At 40.4% G+C, this 25,620-nt stretch overlaps 1 protein-coding gene across 1 annotated transcript in view; it reads right to left on the bottom strand.

The window, feature by feature from the left end:
- The window catches only part of dlc (deltaC), a 304,603-nt gene extending 280,319 nt beyond the window's left edge, over positions 1 to 24,284 (bottom strand). The window contains exons 1-5 of the mRNA XM_037677899.1: positions 24,234 to 24,284; positions 23,697 to 23,963; positions 23,452 to 23,512; positions 18,648 to 18,905; positions 14,354 to 14,545 (exon numbers count right to left, since the gene is read on the bottom strand). Of these exons, the coding sequence (XP_037533827.1) occupies positions 14,354 to 14,545; positions 18,648 to 18,905; positions 23,452 to 23,512; positions 23,697 to 23,963; positions 24,234 to 24,284 (829 nt within the window). The remainder of the gene's footprint in view (positions 1 to 14,353; positions 14,546 to 18,647; positions 18,906 to 23,451; positions 23,513 to 23,696; positions 23,964 to 24,233) is intronic.
- Between the last annotated feature and the right edge of the window lie 1,336 nt (positions 24,285 to 25,620).

Here is a 25,620-nt window from a genome sequence, read left to right as displayed (position 1 = left end):
GATGGATGGATGGATGGATGGATGGATGGATGGATGGATGGATGGATGGATGGATGGATGGATGGATGGATGGATTTTATTATTTCTTGATACTCGGAAAAGCTTCCTGACAGTTTCTAGTATCACTTTTTGCATAAAGTTGCTAGTTGGAGAAAGAGTTGAAGAGAAAAAGATATGGCTGAGTCATATGCTTTATGATTTTAATTGTTTGTTTGTTTGCTTTTTCCTATTTTTGTGTTTTACTTAAATCATTTTTATTTTTATGCGTTTATGATTTACTCAGTATTGTTTTTTTCTTTTATCCTGACCCACCCGGCCGTGATGCTGAAATGTACCATAAGGTCGTCGTTGAAACGGCACTGAGACATTTCCCCCTTGATTAAACTGATTTCTTTAACAGTCTTTTTATTGAATGTTTTGGTTTTTGGACAACAAAAGAAAAAGCAAAAATTAAAATAAATTAAAAACAGATCAAAGAATAAAAAACAGACACCCCCACCCCGGACCAGTCAAACATACAAAAACAAATTAAACAGGTTCTGACATGTTTTCAACATACAACATAAAAGGCTGCCACGTGTCATGAAATCTTTTAACAGACCCCTTCATCTTATTTTTTCCAAATGGACATGATACATCACCTCCCTTACCCAGTGTACGGTACATACTTGGGAGGGCGTAGTTCCTTCCAGTTGCACAGAATTAGCCTCCTGGCCAGAAGAGAGCCAAAGGCAATCACATCCCTCTCGCATTTGCTGAGGGACGTATCCGTAAGGACCACCCCGAACAGCGAGGTGAATGGTGATGAGTGAACAGTCTTTCCAAATATTCTAGAGGTGTCAAAAATAGATTGCCGATTGATTGACTGATTAAACTGATGTGAACTGTTTATTTATTTATTTATTTTATTTTTTTTTGTGTGGGGGGGGGGGGCTGTCACATGCATAAAGCATCCCTGCCGTCAAGACTGATATTGATAATGTAATAAAATCCATACACAGGGTTGTGTGTGAAGGAATTTTTGGTCAAAGTTTATGGATGTTTCAATATTAACATTCTTCTCCTGAGAACAAACAACCAAATTGTCTCCTGAGACACTCTTACTCTGAACTGTAGAGATCGTGTTGTGAAGGCCAAGAGTGCCATGTGAGACTACAGCTGATTTTGAGGATGCCCACTGAACAACAATAAAACCCTGCTGAACTGATAAGAGTAAAAAATCAAGCACATAACGCAGCTCGAGGCGTTTTTCTGACTGGTTTTCATGCTCCTTCCTTCCTTCCTACCTCTCCATCCATCTATCTTTTTTTGTAACCTCTCCTGAAAGTCTGACCTAGCAAATATAAATGCCAGTTAAAAATCATCTCCTGCCAGAGGGATTCATGATGGCCGCAGGATGATAAGCCACGTTCTGCTAGGCTCCCGCTAGTTTTGAATAATAACTGCCTTTTATAATTATATTCTCACCACCATTCAATATTTCAGTAATTCCATTCAAAAGGTGAAACTTGTATATTATATTCATTCAATACACACAGTCTGATATGTTTCAAATGTTTATTTATTTTAATGTTGATTATAACTGACAACTAATGAAAATCCAAAATTCAGTATTTCAGAAAATTAGAACAAGACCAATTTAAAAAAAATAGATTTTTAGAAATGTTGGCCAACTAAAATGTATGAGCATGTACAGCACTCAATACTTATTGTTGCTCCTTTTGCCTGGATCACTGCAGCAATACGGCGTGGCACGGAGTCGATCAGTCTGTGGCTCTGCTCAGGTGTTCTGAGAGCCCAGGTTGCTCTGATAGTGGCCTTCAGCTCTTCTGAATTGTTGGGTCTGGCATATTGCATCTTCCTCTTCACAATACCTCATAGATTTTCTATGGGGTTAAGGTCAGGTGAGTTTGCTGGCCAATTAAGAACAGGGATACCATGGTCCTTAAACCAGGTACTGGTAGCTTTGGCACTGTGTGCAGGTGCCAAGTCCTGTTGGAAAATTAAGTTTACATTTCCATAAAGTCGTTCAGCAGCAGGAAGCAGGAAGTGCTCTATAACTTCCTGATAGATGGTTGTGTTGACCTTGAACATCAGAAAACACAGTGGACCAACACCAGCAGATAACATGGCACCCCAAACCATCACTGACTGTGGAAACTTGACACTGGACCTGAAGCAACGTGGATTCTGTGTCTCTCCTCTCTTCCTTCAGACTCTGGGACCTTGATTTCCAAAGGAAATGCAAAATGTACTTTCATCAGAGAACATAACTTTGGACCACTCAGCAGCAGTCCCAGGCGAGACACTTCTGACGCTGTCTCTTGTTCAAGAGCGGCTTGACACAAGGAATGCGACAGCTGAAACCCATGTCTTGCATGCGTCTGTGCATGGTGGTTCTTGAAGCACCGACCCCAGCTGCAGTCCACTCTTTGTGAATCTCCCCCACATTTTGGAATGGGTTTTGTTTCACCATCCTCTCCAGGGTGCGATTATCCCTATTGCTTGGACACTTTTTCTACCACATTGTTTCCTTCCCCTCGCCTCTCTATTAACGTGCTTGGACACAGAGCTCTGTGAACAGCCAGCCTCTTTAGCAATGACCTTTTGTGTCTTGTCCTCCTTGTACAAGGTGTCAGTGGTCGTCTTTTGGATAACGGTCAAGTCAGCAGTCTTCCCCGTGACTGTGTAGCCTACAGAACTAGACTGAGACCATTTAAAGGCCTTTGCAAGTGTTTTGAGTTAATTAGCTGATTAGAGTGTGGCACCAGGTGTCTTCAATATTGAACCTTTTCACAATATTCTAATTTTCTGAGATACTGAATTTGAGGTTTTCATTAGTTGTCAGTTATAATCATCAACTTTAAAAGAAATAAACATTTGAAAAAGGTATGAATATATGAATGATTAATTAATTAAATATACATTTCACTTTTTGAATGGAATTACTGAAATAAAATCAACTTTTTCATGATATTCTAATTTTATGACCAGCACATGTATATCGCCAATATACAAATGTGCTACACATGCTTATGTTCTAGAGTCTGTCTAATATACTGAATTAATGTGTGTAGAAGAAGGGATGAAAAAGGTGACAAACCTAGCGCCTGCACATCCCCCCACACCCCCCATTTGGAACAGTTTTTGTCCTGATGAGCTCTCTGAATTGGCAAAAATAATAACGTAATCCAAACCATCAACATGTCTGCTTGATCCCATCCCACTCAGACAATTTAAAGAGGTATTTCCCTTAATTAATATCCACATTTTGGATCTGCTTGATTCGTCTTTAATGAATGGTTACATACCACATTGCTTTAAGATTGCTGTAATTAAACATTTACTTAAGGAGCCTGATAATAATTCAGGAATTCTGGCAACTTATAGACCTATAATTAATCTAATATTCATCTAAAAAAAAAAAAGAGAAAATAGTTGCAAATCAGTTGTGTGAACATCTGAACAGAAATAATCTGTTTGAGGAGTTTCAGTCAGGATTTAAAGCTGGTGAAAGTTACTCATGATATTCTCGTGGCCTCAGACGATGGACTTGTGTCTACACTGGTCCCGTTAGACCTCAGTGCTGCATTTGAAACAGCTGATCACTATATTTTACTGCATAAACTTGAATTTGATATTGGGATCACATAAATTGTTCTATAATGGTTTAAATCATATTATCTGATAAATTCAAGTTTGTAAATGTAAATAATATTCTGATGCATGCTCAATAATTCAGGTAGATGAATCTAACAAGGTTGTGTCAGGTATTCTGGATGAATTCTTGTTTGTTGAAACGTTTCGTCTTTTATCCAAAGACTTTGTCGATCTGAGGTGCTGCAACACACGCAGTCTTATAAACATTTATATACATTTTCATAGTGGATCAACCAGTTTACTGGTGACTGCCCAAACTAGTGGTTCACATGCAAGAGGACCATCAGTCTAACAACCAATCATTACTGCTCGCTAATTATTCACAGAGGGCTAAGTGATACTTGCAATAACAGCATTGTAACAGGTTGACAGTTGAACAGAGGCCTCTGCCCGTTTTAATGATGGATGAGTTCTCTTCACAAAGATGGCTTCCTTTACTCCTCACGCAAACAAACATTCCTCTTAATCAAGGATGTCTTACATCTTGGTTAATTGCACATCATAATCCCTGAAAGAGTGACAGCTGGCCTGCAGATGAGTGTAGACCAGAGTCCTGGCCTGATGATGTTGAGCACAGAAGCTTTTTGCAGATCCTCAGACTGAAGAAGACTTTTGGATAAAAGACTAAATGTTTCAACAAACAAGAATTCATCCAGAGTACCTGGCTTAACCTTGTTAATAATGAATTTTCTTCATGCACCATAGTAATTCATGGAGATCCTCAGGGTACAGTGCTTGGACGAATACTCTTTACTTTATATATATTTCCATTAAGTGAAGTTAATAAACAGCATGAGATACTGTAAGTTTTAACTGTTATGGTTCTGACACCGTTATATTTGTCTATGAAACCAAATGAATCCAAGCAGTTACTTAGATTACATGCATGTCTTAAAGACATAAAAGCCTGGATGACCCTTAACTTTCTGATTTTAAACTCAGACAAGACCGAGTTTATGGGTTTTGGACCGGAGCATCTTAGGAATAAACTTTGCAATCTTTCACTTCCATTGGAAGATAGCATTTATTTGGCCTCCAGTTCTAATGTAAAAAAACCTTGGTGTCATTTTTGATCAGGTCTTTTAAGCCCCATATTTAAAAAAAAGTTACCAAGACAACTTTCCTCCACCTGCATATCACTAAAGTTATAAACATCTTGTCCAAAAATGATGCAGAAAAACTGCTCCATGCATTTATCACATCCATTACATTGGACTAGTGTAACTGTTTACTATCTGGGTGTCCAGAAACTTCTTTATAAAATCTTCAGTTGATCCAAAATGACATGGATTCTCTGTATCACGTCTAGGCTGGACTACAGCAATTTTTTCTGGGTGTTCAAATTTTTATTTTAAAAGTCTTTCAATTCAATTCAGCTCATTTAACACCATCATTGTGACACCAAGTCACAACAGAAGTCATCTCAGGGCACTGTACAAAAACATGTTATCTATCTAAGGATGGCAGCAGACTGTGTCGACCCTTCACTTTGTCGCAGTCTCCCATCCCGAGCAAGCACATTGGCAACAGTAGAAATGAAAAACTCCCTTTTAGCAAGAAGAAACCTCCAGCAGAACCAAGCTCAGGAGAGGCGGCCATCTGCTTCGACTGGCTGGGGTTTGGGAGGACAGTAAGGAGAAGCAAAACTAACAGAATGGTAGGTCCGGGTGTACTTTTTCTATAGGAAGAAAGACAAAAAAACATGTTAAGGATTGAAATAATTACAAATACAAACAATAGAGCAAGTAAAGACAGCATCAGAGTGAGGAAGAGAGCACTTTGCGCTCAGACTGCAGGTTTACGTGTGGTTTCTAGAGTTTCCAAAAGTAGAATGGGAGGCAGAGCTTTCAGCTATCAGGCTCCTCTGTGGTGGAACCAACTTCTAGTTTCTGTCAGTGAGGCTGACACATTGTCTACTTTTAAAATTAGGCTTAAGTCTTGCCTTTTTGATAAATCCTATAGTAAGCTTCGGCTTAGGTTTCCTGAGCTACCTCTTAGACTGCTGGAGGACAAACGGACCACATTTCATCACTCTGCTGCTGTCTTTACTTGCTCTACTCTCCCTGTTTGTATTTGTAATTATTTCTATCCTTAACATGTTTTTTTTTGTTCCTCCTATAGAAAATACATCTGGACCTGCCATTCTGTGTTTGCTTGTTTCTACTTCCTGTCCTCTCAAACCCCAGCCGGTCGAAGCAGATGGCCGCTCATGCTGAGCCTGGTTCTGCTGGAGGTTTCTTCCTGTTAAAAGGGAGTTTTTCCTCTCCCCTGTTGCCTTTGTGCTTGCTCAGGATGGGAGACTGAGACGAAGTGAAGATTCAACATAATCTGATGGTTTCCTTACATGGATAACTTTTACTAATCGGCTTTTTTAATTTATGTGAATGTATTTGTACAGTGCCCCGAGATCACTTCTGCTGTGATTTGGCACTATATAAATAAACTGAATTGAAGTACTTTCTGTCTGAGTGAGGTCAAAGATCAAAGCTTGAAATACATTCAGTTATGTGGACTCAAACTGAAAGAGAAAACAACCAGAGTCCACAGAGAAATTCTGAAAGAGCTTTAGAAAGCTGTTGACCAGGACCACTACAGGAGATTACAGGAAAGTCTTGATCATTGAAATGAAAACCTAAAAAATCAAATGTATTGAGAACTTTGTGATTAGTCAATTTAAAAACACATCAACACTGTAACAGTATAGTAACAACCTACTATCAGTGACAGCCGTGCTATATTACTGATGAATTCAAAAAGCGTTCAATACAAAAGCAACTGGACTTTATTTATAACAGAAGACGTTTCGCTCCTCATCCGAGGAGCTTTCTCAATTCACTGAGCAGTGAGTGAGAGATTCAGGTCGAGTGAGATAAGATACACACATATGTAGATTTGACAAGCCACACCTTAACAGTAGGGGTTTCTTAAAGTCTTTGTTACTCTAATTCACAGATGAGACTCCTCTGTTCCCATCAGGTGTGAAAGCCGGCTGGGAATCAGTCTTAAAGTTGCATTATAGGTTTTTGAAAGTGGAAATCTGAGGCCTCCTCCTCTGTTAAGAGACGGCTTTTCTCATTTTACATAAATAGCTGGTTTGAGAGGGGGGTGAAGGAAGCAGTGTTCTCGGTCCAAAATGTGCACATTTTGGTCCTCAAAAGAGTGTCCCTTCTCTGTGAGGTGGAGGTGAACAGCTGAGTCTTGTCCAGAGGAGGTGGCTCTCCTGTGTTGAGCCATGTGTCTGTGAAGAGGCTGTTTAGTTTCTCCAATGTAGAGGTCTGGACAGTCCTCGCTGCACTGGACCGCATACACTACACCACTCTGTTTGTGTATGGGTGTTTTGTCCTTAGGGTGGACCAGCCTCTGTCTGAGAGTCCTGCTGGGTTTGAAATGCACTGGGATGTTGTGGTTGTTGAAAATCCTTCTGAATTTCTCTGATACTCCAGCAACATAAGGGATGACATTTTCCGTCTGTTGTTCTCCTTTTTCTATTTATTAGTGTGTTTTGTAGATTTCCTCGCTGACTTGACAAAATAGCTCCACCAGCATACATTACTGATGTCTTACAGAGCAATCGGTGCCGTTCTGTCCAACCTCCTCTTTGAGACATATCATGCACTTTTTGACAACGATGTTGCTGAAACATTCCTAAAACTTTTATCCCTGGGTGTATAAAAATTACAGGAACATTTTTATAATGGTATGTTGGAAACCTCAAATGTTCCTGGACAAATCACATATGCTGGCTGTAGCATCCTTTGGAGTATTTTTTTTTTTAATATATGAAATACGCATTTAAAATGTTACATTTTCAAGCATTTATTTTAACAAAAGCATTTGCAAATAAGAGGATTTATATGTTCAAAAATCATGTTTTCTTTTTTGTTTACATATTAGTTGAGTTTGCTTATTCTGGTCAGGAGTTAATGTCAGTTTTTTTATGCTTAATTTATATAATTACTTAGTATAACTTAGTTTATATTTAGTTTATATAATCACCTTGTAGTTTGTATAGTCTCCCTGTAGTTTTTATAGTCTCCCTTTAATTTTGGTAGTGACCCTGTAGTTGATAGTCTCCCTGTAGTTTGGATTTTAAGTTCTTTGTATATTCTGCCTGTAGTTTGTACAGTTTTTCTGAAGTTTGAATTTTCACCCAGTAGTTTGGGTATTTTGCCTATAAAATTAAAGATTCTGCACGTAAGCCACATATGCACAGATGATCGAGGGTCAATTCACCTCACCAGACCCACAGAGCATGTGGAGGGGCAATAAGAGTATAACAGATGTAAGTAAGATGTAAGGCAGAAGTGAACAATGCCCTAGAGACCCATCACTGCCTGAAGCCCTCAACAATTTCTATGCACGCTTTGAAGACCCGAACAGACCATCCAGCACCAGACTCACCTCACCACCAGATGAAGAGTTTCTCAGTGTGACCTCAGCTGAAGTGAGGAGTACCTTCAGGTGGATTAATCCGCACAAAGCAACTGGCCCAGACAACATCCCCGGGAAGGTGCTGGAAGACTGTGCCAGTCAGTTCTGCAAGGTGCTGCCAAACATCTTTAACTCCTCCCTCACACTGGCAACAGTTCCCACCTGCCTGAAGGCCTCCACCATCATCCCAGTCCCAAACAACTTTACAGTGACTGGTCTGAATGACTACCGGCCAGTGGCCCTCACCCCCGATAGTCGCTAAATGCTTAAAAAAAACTGGTCATGACCCACATCAAAACAACCATCAACATCAACGAGGACCCTCACCAGTGTGCATACCGTGAGAATCAATAGACAGAAGACGCCATCTCCTCTGTGGTCCACACTGCTCTCACCCACCTGGAGCAGAAGGACTCCTACGTCCGTATGCTCTTTGTGGACTTTGTGTCTGTCTTCAATACCATGATCCCCCAAACCCTGATGACAAACTTCTCACACTAGGGCTAAGCTCCTCCATTTGCAACTGGGTACTAGACTTCTTAACAAACAGACCACAGTCAGTGAGGATCCACAACTTCTCCTCCTCCACCATAGCCCTCAGCACTGGCTCCCCTCAGGGATGTGTGTTGAGCCCCCTCCTTTTCACTCTGCTCACGTATGACTGTACTCCTACTCATCCAGGTTGTCAAGATACAGCATTAGTGCTTAGCATATTTTTAGTTTGGCGTATTTCTTAGTTCATATCTTAGATCTTATTACTGTTTTTTTTTTTTACATTTTATACTTTTGTTGGATGTAACTTTTTCCTTGTGTACATAATTTTGTTATACCACATGTGGTGCAAATGACAAACAAAGAAACTTTGATTTTGACCGAGTATGGTTTTAATTCCTGGAATATTTTCCTTCTAGTTTGAATATTCTACCTTTTTATACTTGACCTGTGGCCACCTGTGTGGGCTGTAGTTTAGAAATTCCTCCCATAATTTGGATATTGTCCTTGCAGTTTGGATATTTTTGTAACCTATCATATTATTGCAAGTATAATTCGAGATCTTATTGTTCCACATTTTCCTAACAGAGCACTTGGATCTCAGACTGCAGGATTACTCGTGGTTCCTAGAGTTTCCAAAAGCAGAATGGGAGGAAGATGTTTCAGTTATCAGGCTCCGCTCTTGTGGAACCAACTTCCAGTTTCTGTCCGTAGTACTGACACATTGTCCAGTTTTAAGACTGGGCTTAAGACTTTCCTTTTTGATAAATACTATAGTTATGGTTGGCTTGTTACACTGCTATAAACTAGACTACTAGATGCCAAATTGACCTCAGTTTCTTAAATGATTTGCTAAAATTGAATTATTTTCATTTGATACCATTTCTATCTTAACGTGATTCTTGACCTGCCATTGTGTATCTATTCATCCTTCCTGACCCTCTCAAACCCAGCCGGTCGAAGCAGATGGTCACTTGTCCTGAGTATGGTTCTGCTAAAGGTTTCTTCCTCATGAGAGAGTTTTTCTTTCCACTGTCGCCTTCATGCTTGCTCAAGATGAGAGTTCTGCGATGGAGTTAAATTCAAAACAATCTGCTCCTCAGATAGTGTTAAATTATTATTTTTATATACGAATGTTTCTGTTCAGTGCCCTGAGACGACTTCTATTGTGTCTTGGCGCTTTATAAATAAAATGAACAGAATGCTTTCAGCTTCTTCAGCAGCGTTCAGCAAAAATCACTCAGCATCAATCATTCACACTGCATGTTCACAGGAACTTTTCTCTTGTCTTTGTGAACATCTACAAAGAAATAATCTGTTTGAAGAGTTTCAGTCAGGGGTTAGAGCTCATCATAGCACTAGTAAAAGTAACTAATGATATTCTCATGGCCTCAGACAATGGACATGTGTCTATACTGGTCCTGTTAGACCTCAGTGCTGCATTTGATACAGTTGATCACAATATTTAACTACAGAGGCTTGAATATGATATTGGGATTACAGGAACAGCTCTAAAATGGTTTAAATCATATCTATCTGATAGATTCCAGCTTATAAATGTAAATAATAAATCTTCTTCATACAACAAAGTTAGTCATGGAGTTCCTCAGGACTCAGTGCTTGGGCCAATACTCTTTACTTTATATATGCTTCCATTAGGTAAAATTATTAAACAGCATGGGAAAAATTTTCATTGTTATGCTGATGACACACAATTATATTTGTCCATTAAACTCAATGAATCCAATCAGCTACTTAGACCACAAGAATGTCTTAAAGACAAAAACCTGGATGACTCTTAATTTTCTCCTGTTGAACACAGACAAGACTGAGGTTTTGGTTTTTGGACCTGAGCACCTTAGGAATTAATTTTTCAGTCTTTCTCCTTCCTTAGATGGCATTAATCTGTTCTCCAGCTATAGTGTTAAAAATCTTGGTGTTATTTTTGATCAGGACATGTCTTTTATCCCCCACATTAAAATGTTACTAGAACCGTCTTCTTCCACCTGCGTAATATCACTAAAATTAGAAACATCTGATCTAAAAATGATGCAGAAAAACTGGTCCATGCATTTGTCACGTCTAGACTGGACTATTGCAATGGTTTATTATCTGGGTGTCCAAATTCTTCTTTAAAACGTCTTCAGTTGATCCAAAATGCTGCTGCCAGAGTCTTAACTGGAGTTAGTGGGAGAGATCATATTTCTCCAGTTTTAGCTTCTCTCCATTGGCTCCCTGTCAAATCCAGAATTGAATTCAAAATCTGACTTCTAACCTACAAAGCTCTCAACAACCTAGCTCCATCTTATATTACAGATCTTATTGTTCCATATTTTCCTAACAGAGCACTTCGCTCTCAGACTGCAGGTTTACTTGTGGTTCCTAGAATTTACAAAAACAGAATGGGAGGAAGATCTTTCAGTTATCAGGCTCCTCTCTTGTGGAACCAACTTCCAATCTCTGTCCGTGAGACTGACACATTATCCAGTTTTAAAACTAGGCTTAAGACTTTCCTTTTTGCTAAATCCTATAGTTAGGGTCGGCTTGGGTTTCCTGAGCTGTCCCTTAGTTATGCTGCTATAGGCTTAGACTGCTGGAGGACAAACTGACCACACTTTTCACTCTGCTACTGTCTTTACTTACTCTGCTCAACCTGTTTTGTATTTGTAATTATTGTTTCTATCCTTAACATGTGGGGTTTTTTGTCTTTCAGATACACCTGGACCTATACCTGGACCTAACATTCTGTGTTTATCTGTCATTCCTTCCTGTCCTCTCAAACCAGCCGGTCAAAGCAGATGGCCGCTTGTCCTGAGCCTGGTTCTGCTGGAGGTTTCTTCCTTTTAAAAGTGAGTTTTTCTTTCCACTGTTGCCACTGTGCTTGTTCAGGATGGGAGACTGCAACGAAGCCCAGATTAAACTTGTCTGCTGGATTCCTTAGAGAACTTCACTAATTGGCTTTTATGTATGTGAATGTTTCTGTAAAGTGCCCTGAGACAACTTTGTTGTGATTTGGCGCTATATACATAAACTGAATTGAATTGTTTATGTAGAATTTTATGTGACTTGTTATTTTTTTTAATTATGTTGTTTAAACTACAAGTAATTAAATTGACTAAATATCCATCCATCCATTATCTTTTACCCACTTCTTCCTTTTCGGGTCGCGGGGGTCACTGGTGCCCATGTCCAGCCATCACTGTGCGAGAGATGGGGGACACCCTGGACAAGTCCAACACAGGGCCACATCGAGACAAACAACCATTCACTCTCTCACTCACACCTACAGACCAATTTAGAGTTACCAATCAGCCTAACATGCAAGTTTCTGGTCTGTGGGAGGAAACCGGAGTACCTGGAGAAAACCCACACATGCACAGAGAAAACATGCAAACTCCATCCAGAAAGACCCCCGGCCGGGATTTGAACCAGGGTAACCTGCTCGCTGAGAGGTAGCAGCTCTACCAACTGTGCCACCGTGCTGCATCTGACTAAATATCTTTAGATGGTTACGAACTTTTTAAGTTTTAATGATCAGAAAACTCAGGTCATTGTGTTTAACCCTTGCTCTGCCGCTGTCTCTGATCCTGTAAACCTGCACTCCCTTCAGCCACATCTAAAGCAGTCTGTTACCAATCTCGGGATAGTTTTGGACTTGGACTTTAAGTTTAATAAGCAGATCAACTCCGTTCTTCAAAAAAGCTTCTTTCAGCTTAAGTCCGTGCTGACCAGAGCCGACCTTGAAAAATTAGTTCATGCATTCCCCGGCTGGACCACTGTATGTATCTCGCTTTATGTTGGGGTCAGTCAAGTGTCTCTTTCACGTCTCCAGCTCGTCCAAAATGCTGCACCTCGGATATTAGAACACGCAAGTTTGAGCACATTTCACCGGTTCTGTCCTCCCTTCACTGGCTCCCTGTTTGTGTTAGAATTGATTTTAAAATTCTCCTTATGACATTCAAGTGCATTAACAGCCTTGCACCCTCATACCTCTCTGATCTTCATCCTTATTCTCCTTCTCGGGCTTTGAGATCATCGAACCACCTGCTTTTGGTTGCACCCAAAACCAGGTTGAAGCTCAGAGGAGACCGAGCGTTTTCAGTCGTGGGCCTTAAATTCAGGAACAATCTGCCCATCAACATTAGACAAGATTGTCCCAAGGTGTTTCTTTATTATGAGAGTTTATTCAAATATATCCAATGGTTCATGAGATATTTTGCTAACCAACAGAAAAATGACCACACATGGGTGCACACACTCACCCCCAGGCCATCTGCAGTAAGAGACAATATTACTTTTTTTTCCATTTAGACATCTATGTTTAGTCAGATCAGTCAACACAACTAAGATTTGGTAAATCTATAAATTCATAGAGTGTATCCAAAAAGATCGAGTCAAGTCCTCTGGACGAATCGAGGACTTGACTCAACCTTGTTAGATTTGTCTACCTGGATTATTGAGGATTCATCAGGATATTTAGAGTGTAGACTTCAGAAGATCCAAAAAAGGGCAAGGTAGGAAAAGAAATTTGATAATATTGTAACAATGTTTTTGCAATAGGTCTGGGTTAGTTCAAGACCCGGTACATACCTGCCACAACCATCTAATTTCACAAGTGAACCAAGCTAAATACAGACGTTCAGTTTGGACTCGGGACATATTATGATCCGATCACTCAAGACCTGATGTGAATAGTGCAAAGACGTCAACAACCTAGCTCTACCTTATAGCTTCATATCTTTCTAACAGAGCACTTTGCTCTCAGACTATATATATATAATATAATACATACATACATACATACAAATATACATACATACATACATACATACACTGTATACACTTATTATTTTATATGAAGAAGTTGTGGAGAGTCAAGGTGTCAAAGGTCCCAGTGGTCATTGGATCACTTGAAACCATCACCTCCAAACTGGAAGAGTGGCTCCAACAGATCCCAGGAACAGCCTCAGAGATCTCTGTCCAGAAGAACTCAGTCCTAGGAACAGCTAAGATACTGAACAGAACCTCAAACTCTCAGTACCCTAGTGGAGGACCTGAGTCTGAAGTGAAGTGGAACCGCCCAAGTGGAAGAGAGGAATGAGCTAGTAGTTAATTTTTCTTTTCATTTATATATAAATGTATATACACACACACACTCCCAAACACATGCGCACACACACATACATACATGACGGTTATGAATCTCAGTCATCGTAAATAAATAAGTTCAAAACCAAAACAAGACTTCTATTCTGAAGCCGAAGACAATTTGCTTCCCATCCGAGAGACTTCATCAATTCAGAACTGACATTCTGGTCCTGTGGACCAGCAGGACTGGAACCAGTTTCTTCACTCGCAGATTAAACTTGTTGTTTCGCTTGAAGTTGGACGAGAATCATTTTTGAACCCGATAAAGACCTGATCAGTTTCATTAGGTTCTGAATCCCTGGAACTGCAACAGGGTGCACTTCTTTTCTATTTAAACTATTTATTTTAAAGTGTGGATCAGTACCATCCTTTAACCAACACCATATAATATGTTTTTCTTTTGCAGTTATTTCTTTGAAAAAATCTGCATTGAAGACACATTTTCATCAAAAAACTTCTTACAGACAGCTGCAGTGTGTCAGGAGTGATTCTGATGGTTGTTTGTGTTGTCATCTGCTCACACTCTGTTCTAATGCACAGCAGCATGTGGGTCACGGTGCGAGCCGGTGAATCAAACGCTTTGCAGCCTGTTAACCGGACCACATGACCGGTTTGGACCCACCTTGGTTGCAGTACAGGCCGCCCCAGCCCTCTTTGCAGTTGCACTGCCAGGGCAGCTGGCAGGTACCGTGGAGGCAGCCGGGGTGCCGGACGCACTCATCGCAGCGCTCGCCCTGCCAGCCCTGCTGACACTTGCACTTCCCGGGCGACTCGCAGAAGCCGCGCTGCTCGCTGCATCCTCCTGTACAGATGGCTGATGGGAGGAGGACCAAGAAGGAGAGGGAAAGGGCGAAAGGAGGAGAGTGTTACAAGGAGTACGTATGAGAGTGTCTCGGGTTCACAGAAACAGCTCCTTTCCCCTGTCAAGGCCTCAAACACACACACCACAAGTGCTTGTTAAGTGCTGAACGAAGCAGCTGGCACGCACAACAAAAGCAACACATGCCGTCTCCTTTCACGCAAGGAAGAACACATTAAGCTCCAGCGCGTGTCCCTGGTGGAGTAGCAGGCCGAGGGCTGGTCGGGGGCCAACCAGGGGCCCATTGTTGAGCCCAAAACAAAAGGAACAGACCTCACAGACAAACGCACTCTCAAGCACAGTTAAAAAAGTTTCCTCTGCAGCCACCTCGACCGACGACGGAGTTCACAACTGATTTTAGTGATTTTTGAGATAAGGGACAAAATGGGTTCAAATTTTCTCCAAAAATAATGTAATTATTCCTTAAGCTTAAGTATTCAAATATGACAAATAATGTTGTACAAATGTAAACATGTTAAAGCTCCCAGTTACAACGTTTTTTTTTGAAAATTACATTTTTACTGGACCTGAACTAGAACTTTGTCAACACCATCAGACAAAAACAAATTAATAAAAAATTATTTTTTATGAACCTATTACTGATATTTTTACTCTCTGTGATTTATTTCTTTTAATTATGTACATGTTTTTAAATTAATCATACCACCTTTTAAAGATGTATTTAGTCTGTGTATAATTACTCCTGTTCAGTTGATACAAAATGACCCATTCTGCATTTAAAATCACCACAACAGTGGAATTTAGAAGTGGGAAAACATTTGTACCAAACTGATAAATTCAGCAGTTTTACAGACAAATGTTTCTCAAGAAACAAAAATAATCAGAGTCAGAATACGCTTAATTATTATTGCACCGAGATACAACGAGAACATGTACATGCCGTCGTCTGGAAGATGGACAGAGTGCACGAAGCTGCTGCTATAACTAAGCGCAGCCTTTCTCATCCTTTTTCAGAATAATAATCTTAGAAAGAAAAAGGGGGAGAAACATGAGGGTAGATAGTGGTATTACAAAAAAAGATCTTTCACATCTTGTCTATCTATATTATTAAAAACAAAAAACTAGGGCTGCAACAACGAATCGATAAAAATTGATGATTAAAAGTGTTGGCAACAAATTTCATTATCGATTCGTTGTGTTGCGCGATTAAGCATCTTTCACGGTGCTGCGGAGCCGTTTTGTTTTGTTCACCTGCAGTTCATTGTCAATGCTGACAAACTGAATAAAGTTTGGAAAAAAAAATCTCTGCAGCGCGAGTTGAACAGAGCGAGGGGGGGAGGCGGAAGCAGAGCAGAGGCTGTTTTCAAAGGAAAATAAGTAAATTTTACAAATGAACGACGCCGCGAAAACTGTTCGACCCAAGTCCTCCAAAGTGTGGGAACACTTCACAAAGATAAAAACTGAAACATGCAGCTTTGAAAAGTGACGACATGAGAGAACCAAGGAGATAAACGTAAACATGTGGGAGTCACGAGGAGGAGGAAGGAGCTGAACAGCTGATACAACTCGTCATGTGTTGCAGGTGAGTCTCTACAATATTCACATTGTTCTGTTTCCAAGAGAGAAAACGTAACGTCAGTCTCTCTGTAGCTGAAGCTGTTTGTTTGTTTGTTTATCTGATTAATGATGATGATAGAGAACGTGTTACTTTTTATTTTATTTAATTGGTACAAGCAGTGTTTAAATGTGATTTATAAATAAATCTAACACAAAGAGAATAATTTAATGATTAAGCTCCAACTTTTAATTTCCTGGCAAAGTCTGAAGACATTGCAGGTATGGCAGGATGAATTGCATTTAAACAGGAATTAAAGTAATTTATTACACCTACTCAAATGTGTGCAATTGTTATATATACATATATATACATACATATGTGTGTGTGTGTGTGTGTGTTTAATTGCTCTTTTAGCTACTTTTGCCTGAACCTAACACTGTAAGTGAAACGAGGCATTTCTTGAGTAGCTGTAAATTATGATAAAATACATATTTACTCTCATTCCAAAAAACAACAACAAACAACAACACTTCATGATGGACAGACATCATGGACACCACAGCAGCAGTTGTCTTCACTGAAATCATCCTTAACATGATCTTCACTGACACAAGGCCTCTGTCGATGGTTGAAGACGAAGGCTCCACTACAATGATCCACACTTTTAATCCAGGTTACAATAATCCACACTTTTAATCCAGGTTACACTCTTCCCTCAAGGACATTTTACAAAGTAGCTACATATTGTGCAGGTATAAAGATACATTTGTATATATTTTTGTGTACATTTATTTTTTTAAGCTATTCGACTAACTTTTATTATTTATTATTCAATATTTTACTAACAGAATAGTCAAGTAGCAACCTGTTTTTAGTGCAAATTGCTATGTCAGTCAAATGTTCACTTTTGGAATAAAAGGGTGGAAATTAAACCTTTTTTTTTCAGATTCTTTGATTAATCGGGAAAAATTATCGGGCGATTAATCGATCATTGAAATAATTGTTAGTTGCAGCCCTACAAAAAAAAAAAAAAGATGAAGTCTATCTGATGGAGTCGACTGCACATGACGGAGGTGACAGAACTGAGTGTGCTGTCCTGATGCATGCTCAATAATCCAGGTTTTGTTGGTTTTTTTTGAACGTCCAGAGGACCTGACTAAACCGTTTGTTTTTTTACTTGTGTTGTCTCTCTTTGCCATCTTGTAAATTTTGTCTTTTAGTGCCAACTCTTTCTACATCTTCTCCTTTCCTATAAACTCTTCCTTCAGCTCAGGCTGGCTATTCAAGTTTCCTCTCCTTTTCTGATACTCTCTGTTCCTGCTCCTCCGCTCATAACTTTTCTCTGGCCATTCTAGCCTGAAATACATTCCATTCTGTAACCAGTACACCGTTTGTCATGGGATAACCATACACCTCCCTCAAGATTTAAACCACATCTTATTAATATTGAAGGACAAATAAAACTATACAACAAGTTGCTGAAAATAAACAGAAAAATATTTAAAAATAAATATGCTGCATGTGAAGTAATGCCATTAATGTAAAATAAATTAAAATGAGTCAATTGCACTTAAGTGAGACTTGTCAACCCGACCGTGTTGACTCTAGACAGTTGACAGAATGCCATATGATGTTAGAAGGAGGCCATTTTGTAGATCATCAGTTCCTCAAAATCTTAACAATATACCAAAATTAAGCATTCATTTAACAAAACTGAATCAAAATTTTGTAAATTATTAGTTATGGTGTTGACATAATGTGGTTGTGATGTACAACTTAGGAAAATAAAAGAAGAAAAACTAAATAGCATAAGCTTACCAGAGCTAGCTAGCCCTCCTAGCAAAAGGAAGTGGTCAAGGGGTCCTCAGAGTTTTTGATGCCCCCCAATAATGCCTGATTTTTTTTAAAACAATATTTTTATGTCTGACAGTGTTGACAAAAACTCAGCACACAATTTCAATAGAGTTGGAAAATACATAAAAATGATTTTTAAATTGCATTTATTGATAATTGTGAAAATATCTATTTGAATACTTACATTTAGTAGTTATGAAAGATTATTTTCGAATTCTTTTAATTGGTTTTGAATAATAATGTATTGAGTTCTGCTGCAGGACAAGGGCTTTTACAGGCACCGTTCACATACTACATAATTTAAAATCTAAAATGTTCATGAAACACCATGAAAGCATGCTGACATTGCCCAGGTTAGTTTCTTTAGTTATTTGAAGAAATTACATTTTGTGTATATTTTATTCAAATTCTATACTTTATCCAGCAGACACCTTCTGTCCCTCATTTCAAGAATGACTGACTTGACAATTTCACAAAAAAATGAAGAAGCTGTTTCCTGAACAGAACCCCACCCCAACTTATTGAAGAACCGTCAGAATAAAAACAGAGGTAACAGCTGTAAACAAGAACCAACTCCCACTAACACTTTCAGATCATTTCACACCCCGTCTGAAGGTTTTTCTGAAATGACTTTAATCAGGAGGGAATCTCCAGTGGAGGTGTGATTGGGGGGGGGGGACTCACGGTCTGAGCAGTACTCGCCACTCCAGCCCTCCAAGCAGAGGCGGTTCCCCTCGCGGTCGCAGTCGTAGTGACCAAAGGTGTCGTTTCGGGGCCGACAGTAGGCCGAGCAGGCCGAGCCGCGGTAGAACTCGTCACACACCACGTGGTAGGAGAACCGCAGCTCGCTCTGATTGCTGAAGTCCTTGTCTTGAGACCACTCCTGGCCCGCGATGAGTTTGCTGCGAGTCACCGTCCTGCTGATCAGGTTGTTCTGGTTCTCTGTAGCAACAAAAAGATGGGTTCACGCTGGTCAGATCCTGAAAACATTCAGCTCGTTTACCTTTTCTTAATTTGCAAACCACGGTTTTACAAAAACTGCTTTAGAACTAATTTAAGGTTTTCATTCATGACAGGAGAGCCTTTCCTTTTCAAAGTAAAAGTTTACAAGACGGTGGTGAGACCAGCTATGTCGTATGGTCTGGAGACAGAAACGTGGACAAAAAGACATGATAAGAACTGGAAGTGGCAGAAATGAAGATGTTGAGGTTCTCCTTAGGGGGGACAAGGATGGAGAAGATTAGGAATGAGATCATCAGAGGTACAGCACAGGTTGAACAACTGGGAGATAAAGCTAGAGAGACCAGACTGAGATGGTTTGGACATGTCCAGAGGAGGGACAGTGGGTATACTGGTAGAAGGATGTTAGAAATGCAGCTGACAGGAAAAAGACAAAGAGGAGATATATGGATGCAGTTAGAGAGGACATGGAGGTAGTTGGAGTGAGGACAGAGTGAGATGGAGGAAGATGACTCGCTGTGGAGACCCTGAAGAGGGAACAGCCAAAAGAAGAAGATTAATAACAGGAGCGCAAGAAAGATTTACTTAATTCAAAGTTACAAACCGATGACACTTCTCGTCTTTAGAAAACAAATAATGATGGTTTGGTCTGGAGGGAGACAACAAAACCTGGAAGGCTGTGACACTTTTAACTGATGGATCAGAAGGATTGAACCGGACTTTGTTCACTTTGAAGCACAGATTTCAGCAGGTCTAGTCTGGACGTAAGGTTGTCCTCCTCAGGGTTGTACAGTTATAACAAGGGACAACAAGCTGGTGTCCACAGAACTCGTGTCCTCTGTCTCTTTGATTGAAACCAGTTGCTGTCCACATGACCCATATCCTCTGTCTCTGTCCATCTGAGCCCATCTGGTGTCTACAGAACTTTTGTTCTGTTTCTTCAGAATAAACCAAAATGTGTTCTAAGAACTAACGCCTCTTGTCCCGGTTTATCTGAGACAAGTTGTTGTCCACAGAAGTTGTGTTTTCAGCCTTAAGATTAGATGGTGTCCATAGAAGTTGTGCACTGCACACAGTCCGTCTCTCTGAGACACTCTGAAGTCCATGCAAGTCATGGTCACATTTCTGTGTTGATGGAGACGGTTTACCAAGTTCTCCTGAGCCCACGTGGGGACACTGATCTCTGGGACACGATAGTTTCTGATAAGGAGTCAAAAGTCATTAAGAGATTTTATCAGAATTTGGATCTGTAGTAAGTGAAAAGGTTCCATTGATGTTTTAACTGAACCTCTGAGGAGTTGTGTTCAACTTTTTCCATAATTTATTGGAACAACTCATCGTTTGAAATTGTATTTCTTCGGCAGCTCATCTGATTGGAGAAGTCATTGCCGATTCTTGGATTTTTGTCTTCTTTAAACTTTTGTTTCTGTACTTTCCTTAAACCTTCAAGTGTCGCTGCATCAACGTTCTAATTTTATTTTAGATTTTCAAATAAGGTAAAGCTGGTTCTTGAAGAAACTGAAAATATTCTGTTCTTGTGTTTTTCAGACCAAACTTCCATCCATCATCTTTTACCCGCAGCTTCCTTTTCAGGTCACCAGGGTCACTGGTGCCCATGTCCAGCTATCACTGTGCAAGAGGCGGGGGACACCATGGACAGGTCTCCAGTCCATCACATGGACACACAGAGACAAACGAGACAAACAACCATTCACTCCCTCACTTAGGGACAATTTAGAGTTACCAATCAGCCTAACATGCATGTTTTTGGTCTGTGGGAGAAAACCCATGCATGTACGGAGAGAACATGCAAACTCCACGCAGAAAGCCCTCCGGCCAGGATTTGGTCCGGTGACCTTCTTGCTGAGAGGCGGCAGGTCTACCAACTGAGCCACCGTGCTGCACCAAACTTCCAGTTATTTTAAAAAAAAAATTTTTAAACAGATTACCTGCATTTTCTTTGACATCTTACATTTGTTAAGTTCAGTTCTTTTATGGGAGGAAATATCAAAAAGTGCTTATTTTAAAAAAGTTTGAGGATTTTAGTTAATAGGTCGTTTTCAAATGCAAAGTACAACTTACAGATAACTCTCAGCTACTACCACAACAAGTTTTAGCTTGATTTCTGTCAAAGTGATTGATGTATAGCATGCTGTGTTAGTTAAGTTGATTAGCTGTGGAAACCATCTTGAATTGTGTTGATTCCAAAACTTGATCAGCTGTAGACGCATATCCATTGATTAGTTTCTTAAAGCTTCATCAAAGTTCCTGTTTTGTAGTATTTTATAATGTAGCCGTTTTACTTTAAATATCATTTTTCATTTATTTTTCAATTCATATGTTGTTGTTTTTTATTGTCTACTGTTGTCATCATTCTTTATTAAAACAGGTCTCTCTTGTAAACGAGTCCTCGAGGCTCATCAAGACTAAATGAAGGGTGAATTGAAAAAAGTCTGTTAGTGGTTCAAAATATTTTGCTAACAGACAAACAGGGTTGATGCCAACAATTTAAAGCAACGACGTGTAACGCTCAGACTACGTGCTGTGAATTTGTCACAGGTACGACCGGCTAACCAGACTTGAGCTCATGTTCTGTCAAACTGACAGAATTCTGTGAATGTTGGTGCTTTTTTAATCTGTTGAATGTGGCGGCCATCTTGGAAGTGCAGATGAGAGATGAACAGACTCAGTTCCCTCCAGCCCTGTCCAGTTGTTGGTGGGACACTTTATCAGTCACATTATTAGCCTTTGGTCTGGTGGTGGTGGTTGGGGGGGTGTAAAGATCCTGCAGAACTGAAACCAAAGTTTAGTCTTTGCTGCTGGGATGAAAGTGAGCTAATGTGCTGCTGAAGTGTCTGGTTCTGGAGCAGCGCATCAGAGAGTGATTAAAAACTACCCAGGTGGTCTCTCCTGCAGGACTTTACATGTCCAGATGCAGCAGAAGGGCCTGGACTCTGAGATCTTCACACCTTATCCATACTGGCCTCTGGTCAATGGTTCAGATCTCTAAAGAGTTGCACAGCCAGACAGGAATCTGAACCAGACCCTGTCCCCACTCAAGTCAGGGTCCCAACAGGCTGAATGTCAGAGCCAGATGTTATACCAGAAGCCACATCTGCGTTATCCACCTTATTCCTAGCCCTCAGGCTGCCTTGCAGGGCGCGACTTCCGACGCGGACCAGAACTGGCGTTTACGTGCGAACAGTACGAACTAATGTAGTTTCTCTAAGCATGGCCTGAGAGCACACGTCGTCAGTGCAGCTACAGCGTGCGCTCTCAGACCATCATTAGCTGCAGCGTCCCCTCAGTGCGGACTGAACATCGCAAAAAGGCCTTTTCTTACTCTGCTCCTGCACCTGGAACAGGAACTGATGTTGTCCTTAATTTATTTAAGAGATTTTAAACATTTGATAAGGTCAATAGAAACATCAAAGCAAATATGTTCTGGTTTTTAGTATTTTATCTTGTTTTACAGCACCCTGATTTATTGTTGTATAACGCTACTTTTATTTTAACTGCATCTTTATTGTAGTTTATTGTTATTATTATTGTTGTCTGGACTTTGTATATTCTGTCTAAAACAGGTCTCTTCTGTAAATGATTCCTTGTGGCTCAATGAGACTAACCTGCATAAATAAAGGTTGAATGAATGAATTGTGGATTTCATTTAATCATGTAGGAACACCACCTGTCAGAGCTCAGACAGGACAATATGATCATACCGCTGCCTGCTGAGGACGAGCTGAAGAAGTGGCTGCAGATTAAATCTACTAGCATATTTAGCTACTTCACTGACTCAGTTCTTCCAACGGTGAAGCGATGAACAACCTGAGGTAAATTAGTATCTACACAGTAATAAGGTTGGTTGTGTTTTGTTAAAAGGATGTGGGACACAATCTTAGTTAAAGCAGACATAGAGCCCAGTCCTCCATCACAGAGCTTGGGTTAATTGCAGAGAAAATTGAAATACTATAATGCTGTGGCCTTCGACGGAAACTAAACCGCTTTTCACGGGAACACTCGTTTTGCTTTGAGTCCGTGTTCAAAACTCTGTTGTAGCCACTGATTTAATTTAGTCTGGTTGTTCTGCAGCCGTGAACACGACAGGTACCTGAACTCAGCACGGCTATTTTAGTCAACTTTACGGTTGTTAAATAAATGTAAATAAAACAAAAAAAGCATTTTATCTGCTAAACTGAATGTAAATTACTTTGAAATAAACAGCAGTCCGTGCTCCACTACCATGGTGAGTCAATGCTCACAGCTACTTCTGGTGTGTGACAAGAAGTTACACCTGTAGCCATTCATCCAGCAGAGCCGGCAGGAATAAGGTGGATCAGGATTGCTTGTATTCTGGAGAAATGAATGGGTTTGTGTGTACTGGGTTGAATGGGCGGATGGGGAGAGGTATGAACATCCAAACACAAGACGCATGTTCAAATGAGACTTTGGTTAGTTTGCTGTGAGCTCAGCCTGAGCACGTGCTCTGTCGCCACCTGGCGGGCAAACCTGTACTGCAGCGACTTACCTGTGGACTCGGCACCTGAAGACTCCGCTGTCCAGGCTTCAATGATCAGAGAGAAAGTTCCCTGAAACGAACCAGGACAGAGTTAGAAGTGACCACGCCAGGAGGGGAATCACTAATGCGTGCACGCGCCACTGACGTGTGGAGATCAGGTTGACTATTTTTAAATCATCAGAGGTTAAAACCATGACAGAATGTGGTCCAGTTTCTAGAAGGTTCTGGTCCAGTGGGTCCGGTTCTTTACTTACTGGCCACTTGAAAGAGAAAGGCACGCGGATGGGCGCGCTCTCGGAGATGGTCTTGGGGTGCGCTGTGATGATCTCGGTGACGCCGGTTCCGTACGTGCACTGGGGCTCCAGCTTAATCACGTTCTGAGTGTGCGTGAGACACACGCGGAAAAAGATCCGGCAGTCCGGGTCCTGGTCTGGGTCCTGGTCCGGGTTCTGGAAGCTGCAGATGGAGCGCGAGCTGCTGAAGGAGTTGATCTTCAGCTCGAAGACCCCAGAGAGGAGAGCCTGGGGGGACAAACAAACAAACAAACAAACAAATAAATAAATTCGTGCCAATCGATCCAAACATCTTCCAGTGAAACTCCTGATTTCTTCTTTCTTTTTTGTCTGACTCAGCAGGTTTCATCTCTGAAGGTCCAGAAAATCAAACAAATTCAAAGTTCTGGAAAGTTTCGTGCGCTGCGCGTAAAAAGCGCACGGTTCCAAACAGAACCATCCGAACCGCTAAGCTCCGCGGTTACAGCCTAACTGAGGTTCTGCAAAGGTTCTGCTCACCTTTGGAACTGAAACAAGCAGGAGGAGACACGGAACCAACCAACGCGCCATGTCCGAACCTCGATCCAATCCCGATAATCTCTGCGTAAAATCCAATCTGAACCCAGCGGGGGGGAAAGTTCTGTTTTCACCTGAACTGCTAAAACCAGTCCGAGTTCTGCTAGAGAGACTGAACTCTGGACTGCAGCAGCTGCGGTGACACCTCTGCTTTATACCGCCGGAGGGGTGGGGGTGGGGGGCTCCACCTGAAGGAGGAGTCAAGGGAGGACCGGATCAGGACTGGATCAGGACTGGTTCCTGAAAGCCTTCAGGATTTAAGGCGGGACGAGAACTTCTCATCAGGCCTGAGGGGGTTGTTGTTGTTGTTGTTTATTTATTTACAATCAGTTCAACTAAGTTTATTTACACAGCACCAAGTCACAACAGAAATCCTCTCACTGAACAGAAACATTCATTTATGGTATAGTATAAAGTTTATTCATTTTAAAAAACAAAACAATTCCATAAACTATAAAAAATACAAGAGATTTAAAATGAAAGGCAGCAGAAAGAAGAAAAAATCTTATTATATCTGCTCCTTTTTTCAAACTATTTGTTCAATGATAATAATCTTCAAGTAACAGAACAAAACGAATAACTCTTTCTAATTTTTCTAACTCTAATGCAATACACACTAAGCTACTTCTTCTTTTTTTTTACAATTCAGCTTTGATCTTTTCTTAAATGTACACAATGACTGGATTATATATACATAAAAAAGTAAGTTAATAAAATTATTTATCTGAGGAGAATCAGCTGTTTGTTTTCCACACAAAGAGGTCCATCTTCGTTCAGATCTGACCCAAATGTTTCCGGACTGAAGGAACAGAAGATATTTCTTACAGCGAGGAGCCAGAGTTCCCCACGTGGGGATGGCGGCCCCCCACCCCCGACAATCACCCCCTCCTTTTCTCTCTCCGCAAAGATAAAACAGTCATGACAATAAGAAAAGGCAGACCTTCATCGCAATTATGATAAATTAAAATTTATACGAAATTAAATTGAAAGATTAACAGATTAAATATTATTACAAAAAAAAATAATCTGAAAGTTGTTGGTAGTTTTGGAAAGCCATCTAATGCGATTATACAGCACTCTCACGTTGCTCAGTCAGTGACGTCACCAGCAGTAGGTGTGACCTTAAATCACAAACAACTAATCAGAAGGACCCAGGATCATGACATAATCTCCTGAAGTATGTGGCTGTGACATAAAATGAAACACGTGCTCTTTCTAAAATAACCTGGAATTTATCCAGTTAATCTGAATCAGATTTTATTTACACCTTACATTTTATTTAATACACCTGTCACTGCTTTGTTTACACCAGTCACTGCTTTGTTTACAT

This window comes from Nematolebias whitei, chromosome 6, assembly GCF_014905685.2.
Source record: "Nematolebias whitei isolate Nwh7 chromosome 6, NemWhi1, whole genome shotgun sequence".
NCBI classification, from domain to species: Eukaryota; Metazoa; Chordata; class Actinopteri; order Cyprinodontiformes; family Rivulidae; genus Nematolebias; species Nematolebias whitei.
This window is presented reverse-complemented; position numbering and strand designations above follow the sequence as displayed.